Source organism: Crocodylus porosus, unplaced genomic scaffold (genome assembly GCF_001723895.1).
Source record: "Crocodylus porosus isolate Cpor-Errol unplaced genomic scaffold, CroPor_comp1, whole genome shotgun sequence".
NCBI lineage: Eukaryota > Metazoa > Chordata > Crocodylia > Crocodylidae > Crocodylus > Crocodylus porosus.
In genome coordinates, this window is record NW_017728911.1 from 15056868 (window position 1) to 15070519 (window position 13652).

General features: G+C 40.3%; 1 protein-coding gene across 1 annotated transcript in view; it reads left to right on the forward strand.

Moving 5' to 3' along the window:
* Window positions 1–569: 569 nt before the first annotated feature.
* MYO1E (myosin IE) overlaps window positions 570–13652 on the forward strand; it is a gene marked incomplete at its 5' end in the record, with an annotated part of 94060 nt that continues 80977 nt past the window's right edge. The window contains 3 exons of the mRNA XM_019533162.1: window positions 570–725; window positions 4609–4698; window positions 6397–6491. Of these exons, the coding sequence (XP_019388707.1) occupies window positions 570–725; window positions 4609–4698; window positions 6397–6491 (341 nt within the window). The remainder of the gene's footprint in view (window positions 726–4608; window positions 4699–6396; window positions 6492–13652) is intronic.

The window sequence follows — 13652 nt, forward strand, 5'->3', positions numbered from 1 at the left end:
TTGTATTGAATGCCATCAGGTTTTCATCCACCCACCTTGCAAGCCTGTCGAAGTTGATCTGAATCACCAGCCTGTCCTCAAGTGTGGAGACTCTTCCCCAAAGTTTGGTGTTGTCAGCGAACTTGGCCAGTCCAGTTTTGACACCAGCGTCCAGTGGCCACATCATTTATGAATCATTCGTTTGCGTCATAGCATAGATTATACAAAGAGATGTAGGCTTGACTTAAGACTGCAAGTGGTAAGGAATCTACCACACCTCGGTGTTAGCGGCAGATTATGCTCGCTGTGAAAATTCTAATATTTTTTGTAGTTTGACTTGTTAGAGCTACAGCAGCCAACAGCTGGATCTCTCTTCAGTCAAATAAATACAGGAACAAGTGTATTAACTGAAATAAATAAATCTGACTTATTTAAGTGAAAGGAGGTATATTTTAGTCCAAGACCCAACTAGGCATGGGGGTCACTGCTGAATGTAAGATAATATTTTTTGGTTCAGCTTATGAATAAATACACCATTTTCACTTTCTAAAGACAATGAGAAGTATGCTGACCTTTTTGATATATATTGACTTTTCTTACAGGGTAGCAAAGTACACTACAGGTATCACTGGTTGAGCCACAATGTCAAACACAGTGGAGTGGATGATATGGTCTTGCTTTCTAAAATCACAGAGGATTCGATTGTGGAGAACCTGAAGAAACGATATATGGATGATTACATCTTTGTATCCTTTATAAACAAGTTTTTTTTCTTGAGGTGATATAGGCACTTTGTATCTAATGAGTGATGTGTATCACAGTTAAGCAAACTGTTCATTTAAAGCTGAGCCCTCTACATGAAAATTCACCTGGAATTGTGCAAAATGCTTTTCATCTACTAACATGTTATATGCTCTGAACTTCATTCTGTGTAGGACTTTATTCTGTGTAGGCTTTTTACAGGGTCTTGCATTATTCTAGGTACTTAGTCCAGCTCCTAGTCATTGTTCCTAATATGGGCCTGCTGCTCCATGTGAATAATATTCATGGGTGTAAATCCAGTTCATTAAATGGGGCTACTTGCCTGCTTAAGTTTTAATGGAATGAGACCCTATGTCATGATTTGTTTCTCTTGTAACATGAAGCTGAATTAATTTAGTCTTGAACTGTTAATACAGTATATAGTAGGATCTTGAAACAGGTGTTATATAAGTTTCCATTCCCAGGACATTTTACTAAGATGAATTAAAGGATGAAAGAGGAAAGCAAGTGAACATATAACCCTACAGGAAAAACACTTGGATTACAGCTGCAAAAGTTTGCTTTTCTGTTTGAAATATTATCATATGAAAAGACTCCATTCAAGTGAAACATACTGGGTCACTATTTCATTTTTAGCTTTCGTGTTCTAGTGTGATCTGCAGAAACAAGTCAAATTGATACTAGCCAGCAGAATTGTCTACTGGAACGAATTGTTTTCTCCTTTGGCTTTAAAGTCTGATTTCAGACTTCTTGGAAGTGTAGAGAGAGGACAGCTCATTTGAAGAGTTCAGGTCTTTGTAGGAGGGACTGGAAGTTTTTCATTTTATGGCAGTTAGACATCAGTTACGAGGGCTGTGCAAAGCTTTGGGTGCTGATTTGATTTGGAGGAGATTTGGCCAGATTCGGCGGCCAAATCTCCAAATCCAAATCAAATTGGGAGACCAATAAAAAGGTCTGAATTGATTTGGAAAAGATTTGGAGAGATTTGGGCAGTCCCTGCCCACTGCTACAAGGGAATTGGACCCAGATTCTGTGCTGGTAAGTGCAGGGGGGGTGCTGAAGAACAGGAAAGGGGCCCCCACCAGGCTGCACCCCTGCCTGATCCCCCAGCCCCCATGAGCACCCCCCAAACTGCTGCCCGCTCTCCCAGCCCCATCAATGGCTGCCCTTGCCCGGGCCCAGCATCCCAGCTATCTAAAAAAAAGCCCCACAGTCACTGGCTGCTGCAGCATCCATCGGGGTCTCTGGGGGCTTGTGTCAGAGCCTCCTCATGCAATGGGGGGCAGCGGGGATTCCCCTCCCCCCTGCTGGGCAGCAACTGGTGAGTGCAGGGCTTTTTTTCCCCCCCAAATAGCCAGGACACTGGGGCTAGGCAGGGCAGCCATTGATGGGGCTGGGAGAGTGAGGAGGGGGATGGGTCTGTTTGATTTGGAGATTCGGCTGATTCGACAGTGGCTGAATCTCCAAATCAGATTCAGCGGAATTAATTCAGAACAGTGATTCAAATCACCAACTTGAATCACTGTTCCCTGAATCGGCCAAATCCGAAGCGAATACTAGCCGCTTTGCACAGGCCTATCAGTTAGGCAGTTTAGACTTCAGGATGGAAATAATATCTCAGACCACCTCGTACCAGTAAGAGGAAAATAATCCTTCATTTGCCCTCACATTCACACCCCAAGCTACCTGAGCTTTTAATACCATGTGCTGACATTTTTGTTAAGTCCTCATTGAACAAGGAAAATCACTTACTGAATAGTTAATAACACTTGCTATTTAGAAATGTGGTAAAGTTATGGAATACTTGTCAAAACTCCATGGGTTATTTTGTTAGGGTTAAGGTACAGTGGTCTCCCCCATGAGTAATGCAAAGTATCTTTGTCCCTTTGGAGCTTTACTTTTCTTGGATTACACTTGCAGAGTTTTCAGTTCTGAGTTTTGCACTGATAAAAGCAGGTTAACTCTTTGCTTTCTCACTATGCAAATACAAAGGATTTGCATAAAAACGGTCTGCCAATGAAAATAGAATTCAATGCTTTTTTTTTAAAGAATCAGTGGTTAAATGAGAATCTTAGATATCAGATTCTTCTTGTAAAATATTATAATTACTTTTTTATCCTACTACAATTCTGTGCAAGCTTTCTTTTCTTAAATTGGAGATCAAATCTTGAATCTTTTGACTGTTAATGTGTCTATGCATGAATGAACATACTCTGTGCCACTTTGGTCATAGAGATTACTGCATCTTTCCCTAAAATGCTGGCATTGTTTAGCAACAGAAAACTATCACTTCAGATGTTTATACTAACACAATGAATGCTTGATTTCCCATATTGATGTCCTAGATGTTGTCACTCTTTTTTGTATTAAATCCACAAATGTATGAAGGAAGCATTACAAATTCACAATAAAGAAGTTATGCTCAGTGACTTTTTATTTCTTGTCTGACAAACGACATCATTTTCTACTATTATACCATAACGAGGAATTCTTTTGTAGGCCATTAAATGCCAATTCTACCTTTTTGTTTTTATGAGGTGTTGGGGCTAAGATTGTTTGCCCGTGAGTAGTTCCAGATAGCTAAATAGTGTCTGAAATACTTCATATTTTTGGCACTTGCATACAGATACCTATATCTATACCTATATCTAAGTATATCCAGTTATATCAGTGAACATATCTGACTAAAATAGTTTTTGTTATCTCAGACATGTACATGATACCTTTATTTCAAAGGAACCTAAAATGTTTTACAAACTACATGGGTGGGTATATTTTGCACACAAGCATGTGTGCACACACAAATTCCCTCTCCTGTAAATGAAATTTTGTCACCCTCTAAAGTAGAATACTGTACCTACTTCAGAGTGCACAGTACAGCTTTTATATTTTAGGAGAGAAGGTTAAGTATTCCATATCCATTGTCTGTACTAGATGATTTCAGGTTCCAGATTGTAATGATCTAAATCAGAATCAAGCCGGTAGCATCCTAAATCTTGCACAAATATCATGGCATTTAAAATAGCAGGAGATACATTTTCCAGCAGTGTGTCAAAGTGTTGCTTTAATAGGAATTAATACAGAATAGCACCACTTCTTGAGATGCCAAATCACTTCCTGCAGCCCCCTTAGAAGCCTCACATCCAGAAATTGAGAGGTACAGTAGTTTGCCATGTTAGTCTGAAATGAAGCAGATATAGAGCAGAGTTGTACTTACAGACTAACTCAGAGATACATAAGCTTTTGTAAGCAACGGCTCACTAGTCTATGACATGCAGCTCTACTCTGCCTTCTGTCCAAGACGTGGACCAACCTAACTGAACTCTGCTTCTCTCTGTTTTTTATGGAGAGGCTCCAACAAAACTTAACAAAACTGAGTATTTAGAATCATTTCCCTAAAACCTTACAATGCATCTTTCTGTGAATTTTCAACTAACACCTTTTCAGGCAGCAGAAATAGTTGAGAGTATGGCTGCATTATTAGCTCTTTTCTTTATTTTGGCCTCGTGATTAAAAAAACCAGTTTAATTCATGCTCTGTGTGTGTGTGTGTGTGTGTGTGTGTGTGTGTGTGTGTGTGTGTGTACACACACACACACACACACACACACACTTTCCTGACATCATAGAAATAGTTACCTGGATGGTATGTTTGTCTTCCTGTAAGCCCAATAATATTGCTTAAAGATCTTTACAAGTAATGATTATTTCATGTTATTCGGTAAGATAATTTAAATATTTTGAAGCTTTGTTGTATTATGTAATATTTTTTAAAAGTTATGTAGTACCTCAGTAGAAATGATGTAATTCTTTGTGAAATAATAGTTATTGAAATTACCCTATGACCCTTAACTGCTTTTGAACACAGACATATATTGGATCTGTATTAATCTCTGTGAATCCTTTCAAACAGATGCCATATTTTGGAGAAAAGGAAATTGAAATGTACCAGGGAGCTGTAAGTAAAGTGTTGTGTAAAATTTGCTACATTTTGTAGTATTCAGATTCTTGTCTGAATGGATGTAAGTGTATGTTGTCTGGTTGTGATGCTGGTATAACTTACTAAGATCAGAAACTTTATTTCTTGATCACATGTAATTCTGAAGTCCTGCTTCTGCTTTTTCCTCAGTTTTCAAGTTTAATTCACTGAGATCTACAATGAAGTATTGAAAAATAGATTTGTATCTTTATATATATTTGACCAAAATCAGGTGTCCCTGAGCAGGCAGGCCCCGTCTGAAGGGGGGAATTTTTCATGAGCTACATGCGTGATTCACAAAGAACAAAACAGCTTTTGTGGACCACGAAATCTGGCCCTGGGTCTCTAAGGTTGGGTAGCAAAATATAGAGGCATCCAACATTAGATACCAATTTTGAAAATATGGCACTAGGCTTTCAATAAAAGTCTTCCTGGAAAGAACCTGCGTGATTATTTTTATCTAGCTGCTGGTGTCCGAGTGTCAATTTCAAATACACATTGGCCACAAACAGACATTCATTTTTGAGAAATTTACATTGATGAAATCCTTTTGAGAGAGGGAGCAGTACAGTCTGCAACTGTACTGTTCAGTCTGCAACTGTCTCCTCTCCCCTGCTCTTCATGCTTTTCCAAGACAGGGTGATCCTGGTCTGGGGAAGGCAAAGAGAGCAGTACCTGCTCCACTTCTGGTCCCCAGGGAGAGTAGAGTAGTAGGGAAAGACCAGAGGGGGAGGTGGGGAATGGGGAAGCAGCCTCCTCCACTCCATCTGTCAGTATAGTGGGGGGAGCACTGGGGCAAAGTCCCCAGCCCAAGAGGAGTCTGGGAGGGGAAGGGGGCAGAGGCGCAGCCCCCATCCCCTTCCATAAGCCAGACAGGAGGGATGCAAAGGCTGCTTCTTCCTGACTTTTCCCCAAGCTAGGAAGTGGAGCAAAGCCCTTGCCTGCTCCACATACTCGGGATTCTGGTGCAAGGAGTGGGCACTGGCTTTACCTTGCTACCCCAGGGAAAGCCTCCTTGAACCCAGTTCCATACCAGTAATGGGAAGCTGGCTGAGCAAATGCTGGGCTGAGGAAAGCCTCTCCAAGCCCAACTCCCAGTCATGCTGACTTGTATAACTGCTCCCACTGCTCAGCAGGGTGCCAGGGGGGCCAAGGGGAAGCCAGTAGAGGACAACACCATTCCCTGTGCTCAGCCGCAGGTGCCCAGCAGCCAGGTGGGAAGAAGTAGCACACAACGACCCTGCTTGCTTCTCACACTGGGTCTATGGGAGAGGTGGGAACAGCTGCTGCTACACCTTCTCTGGACTGATGACCCCAGTCTTAGGAAGGCACTGGAGCCTTCCCCCTGGCTCTGCTTTTCCTTGTCTCCAAGAGGACTTAAGACATGGGAAAAGTGTGCAGACATTCAGTCTCCTGAGAAAATCTCTTTGGAGTAATTTAACCTTAGTTGTTCCCAGGTTATTTTTCTCCCAGAGCAGTCATTTTTGTTCCAGAAGAAAAAGGTTGAATGTCTGTATACTTGCGGCGTCCACTGGAAGAATGGCAATTCTAGTAGAAACTGAATGTCTGTCCGTAGCCATTTTAACTAGCACAAGCAACTATGCTAACTACATATTTCATTTTTTTCTGTATAATTTGAGGTACTGTCTGAACTATACCTTGGTATCCCCCCTATAGGCTCAGTATGAAAATCCACCACATATCTATGCTCTTGCAGACAACATGTACAGAAACATGATTATTGACAGAGAGAATCAATGTGTCATTATCAGGTAAGAAACTGATGTTTATCTAATACATCTACTAATTTCAGGATTAAATATTAAGAGCTTTTTCAAAAGGAAACAGAATCTTATTTTATACCCAGATTCTTTTATTTATGCAGAATTACTTATTTGTGTTTTTGTTTTGCTGGACATGAGATAATGTCAATGATATATTATTTTGGAATGGTTTTAGAACTTACGAAAGAATAAAGGAGTTTTTAAATTGGATACCAGTTATGTTATAATCATGGTGATAATACCCAGTGAAGGAACTCTGAGGTCTCTTTACAGTTCATATGTAAGTTGAATTTCAGAAAAGTAGTAAGAAACTGAAGCAGAGTCCATTAAAAGGGACTCTTGCATTCCCATGTGGTTCAAGTCATTTCTTCTTTGGCCTTGTGCCTTCCACCACCACCCAAGGGATGCTATAATCACCCAGAAATAGGCTTCCTGTTGCCTCTTACTGCAAAATTAGAATGCGCTAAACACTTACAATCAACTAAATTTAAGACTAGATGCAGCCTTCCAACACATCTTTTGCTAAAGTTGAATTCTATAAACCCATTGAGAGTATACTCCTTTTCTTTTACATTGGTTTTGTGTTCTTTCATCTGCAAGGAGTTCAGAAGTTTACTTTTAGTTGTAATAATAAAAACCTGTGTCAATGAAAACTAATTGAGAATTTCAGGGGTTTGTACTATAATGAAACACCTTTTGGTGCCTAATTGTTGTTTTGCAACATAACATCAATTTTAGGTTTAACAAGACCCACGTTCCCTCTTACTCAAGTTTCTTGGTAAGGATCCCTTTGCTAAATCTAAATGTCAATCTGCTCTGAAGAACATAATTGTATAAAAGAATATACCAAAAAATGAAACCACACTAGATGATGTTACATCTACTACATTTAATACACTACCACAAACCACATTGATAGGCTGGCAGCCGGCTCACCATTTTGTCAACATGACATGAACATGGGGGTTTTATGAGTTTTATTTCTGGATTCTTTTTATAGTAAAATATATGTATGCTTCTCCTTGCAAGAATTGTCTTTACATGTAGTCAGTGATCCTAAAAGAGGAGGTTAGGGAAGTGGGGAGCAGGGAGGAAGGTGATTATAAAGTCATTTAACTTTTATTCTCCCCACTATTTCACATGAGTAGCACACTGAGGGAGTTTACTGAAAAGTCATTAGCTAGCTTTTTTTTTTTTTTGTATTTTGTTACGAAATTCACAGGTTAAAAATATTTTGGAAACCTGCTTCCCAGAAATGTGCCTTAGCTTGGTCGCATTCTTGGATGTGCTATTGCATGCTAAACAATAGCTGTGTGCAGGTAGTGGGGACGCAGGTTAATTGATTCTGCTCACTGTACCTTTTGTAGAAAAGTCATTTTTCCCCATTGTCATACAGAAAAACTTCAAAGGCTGTTTTCATGTGCCTGGGATTGTGGCAGTGAGGATCAGAGGGAATGGGAGAGGGAATTAGAGAATTTTCCTATTCTCTCTGATCCTCACTGGCACACATTTGCATTTTCACAGATCTGAATTTTGCATATTGGCTTCTCTTCTACCCAGGAGAGCACACAAAACAGCACCAGGCTCTCCCTATACCTGAAGAAGGGTGTTTGTGCCTGAAAGCTTGCAAAGAACAATTTTTACAACTATTTTGTTGGTTTAATAAAAGATATTACATCTACTCCTTATTTAGATCTGTCCTTAGACCAACATGGCTACAACCAACAACCGTTATACTCATTGTGGTATTTGTTTGGAACTGTGCCTAGTAGTCCTAACAGAGCTCCTTGGGTAACATCTCACAGTAGAAGAGATCTTTGGGTACACCTGCTGGCATCATTAGCTCCTTGGAAGAAATGAATTTGCAAAGACATGAGCGAAGACATTGTCACAGCTCAGACTTCCAATGCTCTCAAGCTTTCTTTTTTTGGGGCAAGTTTTGATAAACTGTAGTCATACTAAGGTTATCTGTCTCTGTCATTGAATTTTGACCGGTTAGAAAGGGGTAAAATATTAATTGTTTTTGCTTTAGTCTTTTTACTTCAAAACCAGACCTAGGGCTGGTTCATAAGCAGGTCTAACGTTTCATAAACAATCCTGGATCTGATCTGTTTTGTGCATACAAAGGCGCTATGCTGAATTGTGAACCTGTGAGCCAAACTCCATGGGCCAGATTTTCAGAAGTGTTTCACTTTCTTTTTGGCACCTAAATAAGAACCAGGTTTTAAAACATGTTTTATTTGGGTGCCCATACATCCTAGTTTGGCCGGGACAGTCATGGATTTCCTAGGCCATCCCAGCCAGTTGGTGAAAATTGAAACAGAAGTCCTGGAATCGGCTGCTGCAGGCAGAGCAGAGGCAGGTGGGCAGGGGTACAGGGTGCAGTCCATCACACCAGGGCAGGTGGGCAGGCAGGCACCTCTGCTGCTACCTGCATGTGCCTGGCCTGGCTCCTGCTAAGTAGCAGCTGGTGGGGGTGGTAGAGGACTTGGCTGGGCTGGGCACCGCTCCAGTCTGCCTACCTTGGTCCTGCACAGCAGCAGCAGCACCGGTTCCTGCCTGTCTGCCTGCTGTTCCATGCCACTCCACTCCCTGCTGGACTACACCCCACATCCCTGCCTGTCTGCTTCTTCCTGCAGCAGTGCTGGTGACCGGGGGGCTGGGGAGACAGTGTCCCAGATTTCCTTAGAAATAATATGGTCACCCTATTTAATACACTGTGTGCTGCCTTTTTTGACAGTGTGGCCAGTTATTTAGGTAACTAGATCTGGAAATCTGAGTGCTTTGAAGGGGGCGGGGAAAAGGAGTTGGAGAAATGTGATCTCTTGAAATCCTGGTCTACTGTGTATCTAAACGGTGGTTTGTGTTCCCTGAAATGTGTTCATAACCCCATAACACTCTTCCTGCATTGCGTTTGATACATTTGAAAGATAGCAGCAGAAGAAAATCATGTTTTCATTATTGTCCTTATTTACAAGAGGCTTCTCTTCTGTGCTGCTGCAGTTTATTTGTCCTAGGAGTATTTTTGTGAGATGAATACCGGAAAACGAGGAAACTAGGTTTACAGATGTTTTTCATGTTGGTGTTTGATTTTGGAGACTGTTGTGTATGCTAAATTGCTGCATTGTTAGATTTTTAAGAACTGAGAATTAAATCATACTTTTGATTTTAGCTCAGTTTGATATTTTAATCTTAAAATATTAATTGATCAAAGTCCATGTATTTTGACTTGAATTACTCTCACAGTTCCTCTCACTGTGATGCCAGAGCTTCTAATGATTGGAGCTGGCCAAAAAACAGGGTTTAGACCAATGTTCTCAACATTTCTTGTAAACCAGAAAATTTCCAGATCCTTCAGCTGCTCAGTGAAATCCATGTCTGTCTTGTCAGCTTCCCTGTTTACGCTGGCTGTATTTATTTTTACAAAAAATAGTCTCACAACTGAACAGTTGCAGGGGGCTCCCAAAGTGCCTGGTTTCAGAGCACACTTGACAGTTATATCTGCCCTAATGCTCAGAGCTTTCAGCATCTCTGTCCCATTAAAATGCAGGCTGGGCCTCCCTGTCTCAAGTGCAGCAGAAGTTCATTGAACCCAGCTAAAATATGCCTCACTTTTTGGCAAAAACAAAGGCTTCATCCATACTTTTCTGACCATCTCTACTTAACATTGTTGCAGTTATAGCATACTACAGGATGCAGAACTGATTCTCATGTTATTTATACCAATTTAAATATGGAATAACTTCAGTGGTATGAAAAAGTTAAAATGATATACAAGTAGTGCAAACTAATACAGAAGCAAACCCACAGTTTTGTTTTGTTTGGTTTTTTTTCCCATGGTGACAGGTAATCTTTTGGAGAGATGAGTTGAAGAAGAAGGGAGAACATGTCAGCATTTTGACTCAACTCATATCCCATTGTGATCAATGGCTTTTCAAGGCAGAGACTGTGTGATGTGCATAAAGGCTAGCAGTTCCAGGCTCCAGTCAAATGCTATAAATAATAATATAATGCAAAGTTTGATATTGGCATCAGTTGGCAGGGCTAGACTCTTTGGCTGTGTATGCCTCACCGGCATATAAAAGATGAATTTCAGACAATGAAAAAATAGTCTGCAAGAATATTGACATTTTGATATTTAGACTCAGCTTTTCCTATCCCTTTTTGTAGTCTCTACTAGATGAAAGAGGCAAAGCTTGAGCTTCTTTGCTGTGCACGGTTAAATTCTAGTTCATTGATGAAACACAGGCTTTTTGAGGCACATCCATCTTTAGTTCGAAGATCCTCCAATCTCCTTCTCTAGCTCTCACACACAAAAGTTCATGTTAAGCATGAACAGATTTAAATCCAGAATGCCTAATATTATGAGACTATCTGAATCTAGTTTATTCCATTCAAAGTGGCAAAGTATGATCTAAGAACATGAAGCAAAGCAAAGAAAGAAAACACAGTTCTCTGACCAGCTAGCGAGGTAGAGGAGTGGAGGCTGTCTTTTGCATCTAGGAAGAAAATTATATTTTTTATTTCCAGGGCCAAACAAGCTTGTATTATTAGTGGAATATTTAAAGCATGTGTGTCTATGGAGACTATCATGTGCCCATGTGTCACCTTGAGCTATTATGAATGATTGTGAACAATATAAATACAATTAGGTTATTCTGCCTGGTCAAAATGCAGGTGCTCAGTGGGTGTGCAGGTGCAAGGAAGAAGGGAATGTTTTGTGCAGCTCTCATTACTGCCTGATCACCTGTCCTTTCTTTTCTAGGGAAACATAAAGTACCAGCCTGAGCAGAATGTCACTATGATTTGCCCGCTTTAAACATGAAAATCCTGTTAAACCAAATTTTCACAAATCAGAATATTTGAATGTATTTGAATACTTTAATATGGAATATTAATTTAATGCTGGGAGGCAGTTTCTGAGTTGCATAAGCCAAGCAAATAACGCTCACAAAGAAATCCTTTATTCCAGCTGTCCTTGGAAATCTATTGATTCAACAGAATGGGTATTTAACACCTTCAGTTATTTGTACCAGTATCGAAAATTCACAGGAAACAGATCCATCATACATGCACTTATTCCTGCGCACAGAGGACAAGGCAGCCTGAAATAATTGGATGTGTTGTTTAGGGAACATTCAGTATATTATTAAGTGTATTTATATTTACTTATTTGTGCATATCCAGTATTATTGCACCTGGCTTCTGGATCAAACTCTAGTGGACTTCTGAAGAGTTCCCACTTTCCCAACTACCCAAAATGGCTGCCTTTCAATAGATACTTAAGAACTGCTGGAAACGATTCATTTAGTCTAGTGTTTTAATTATGAGGAATTGTTTTGAGTCTTTTCTTGATGAGGTTTCAGTTACCTCTGGACATTCATTATCTTGTGATTATGTGATTATGATACTGGCCATAATGATTACTAGTTTCTTACTTTGTATAATAATAAAAATGGTTCCTTCAGATCTTTCTTAAAGCAGTATGATTCTGTAAAAGAGAAGGCTTTGCTTCCCCTTATAAGCTCTGTGACCTCTTTCCCAAGTACAGATGGATTTAGGATGCTCTACACAGCCAGAGGGAGTGCAATCCCTCTTTGCAATCTTGGATGCCAAGTGAGCTCAGAGAGCTCTGAGCCTATTAGTTGGTTGCCATGGGGTCTGCCCAGAGACTCTGCTTTTGCATGGCTCTGGAGCCCAGGGGGATGAGTATTGCTGACATTTGCCCTCCCCTTTCTTTTCTCCAGCACCAGGGGAAAAGAGGGGATGAGCAGCAGCAGCAGTGCTCAGCCCCTGCTTTCACGGAACTCTAGAACCCAAGAGGTGAGATCCACTGATGCTCATCCCTGCTTTTCACCTGCTGCTGAATCCTGGGAGAATGGGCAAGAAGAGAAGGATGAACACAAGCACCCGTCATCCACTGGATTCTGGAGCTACATGACGTACGGGCTCTGGCCAGCTTGTGAGTTCAGAGCATGTGTGGAGCGCTAGGAGTCAACACTGACATGCTTGTGAACTCAACTGTGCATGCAGCACACAGCCTGCTGCACCCCTGCCCCCATACACCCATCTCCATAAGTTATTTCAATATGCTATGTAGACAATCTCAATTAAAGTCCCTATTCCTGCTTTTCATAGTAATGGACTTTAGAGCTGCATCTGTTAATTTTTAGCTACAGGAAGTTTACATATCCTATATCTTGACCTTAAGTTGATACAACAGCTTTACCATCATTAATTCACTTCAGTAGAAATCCTATCCTTCTGCCACATGACAAAAAGCTCTTCAAGCAAAACGACTGATTTTGCTAAATCTTTTACAGCACAGAATCTAGCTAGAGACATGATTGAGCCTTTTTGATTATAGCTTATGAGGAAGTGGTTTTCCCACAAAAGTCTAATGTATCAGGGACAAGCAGAAGCCATCAGGAAAAGAGGGAGAGGTATTTGTACTAAGGTCAACTGGTTTCAACAACACTAAAGAGATACGTAGTAGAAAATGTTACAGCGCTTCTCCAAACAGCTGGAGTGCCCTTTGCTGACAAATGTAAAAGTGCTTTATAAAGATTTATTTAATAAATCTCCATAATATCCTGATGATGCAGGTATTACCCCTCTCATCCTACAGATGGAGAAACTGATGCACAGAGTTAAACAATTTCCCTAAAGTCACAGTAGATTGGTGCCAAAGAAGGAAACAGAGCTCAGCCTTGATACCCAGCCCCATGCTGTAATCGCTAGATCACTCTTCCTCTCAACAATGAAGAAATGGAAATAAAACTTAAAATGCCAAGAAAAAGATTCTTATTTCAGTGAAATATTGGGTGATTTGGGGGCAAAGTTTGACACTCTTTCAAAGTAGCAAGTATCCCTGAAAAATATATGAAGACTTTTAATGAAGTATAAAAATCTTTAAAGCATTTTTCATGGTTAAACAAGTATTTTGGATTTTCAAGCAGAAAAGACTTCAGGCTGAAACATAATCATCAGTGCCACAAGCAATTTATTTTCTACAGTACATGTAGAAAACTATTGCAAACTATTTCCTTTTCTAATGTGAGATTGTCTTAAGTGGACTATTAATATTTTATGTTTCTCTTATCACCTTAATTAATTATCGCCATATTCCCCATATTGACGAATCATGCA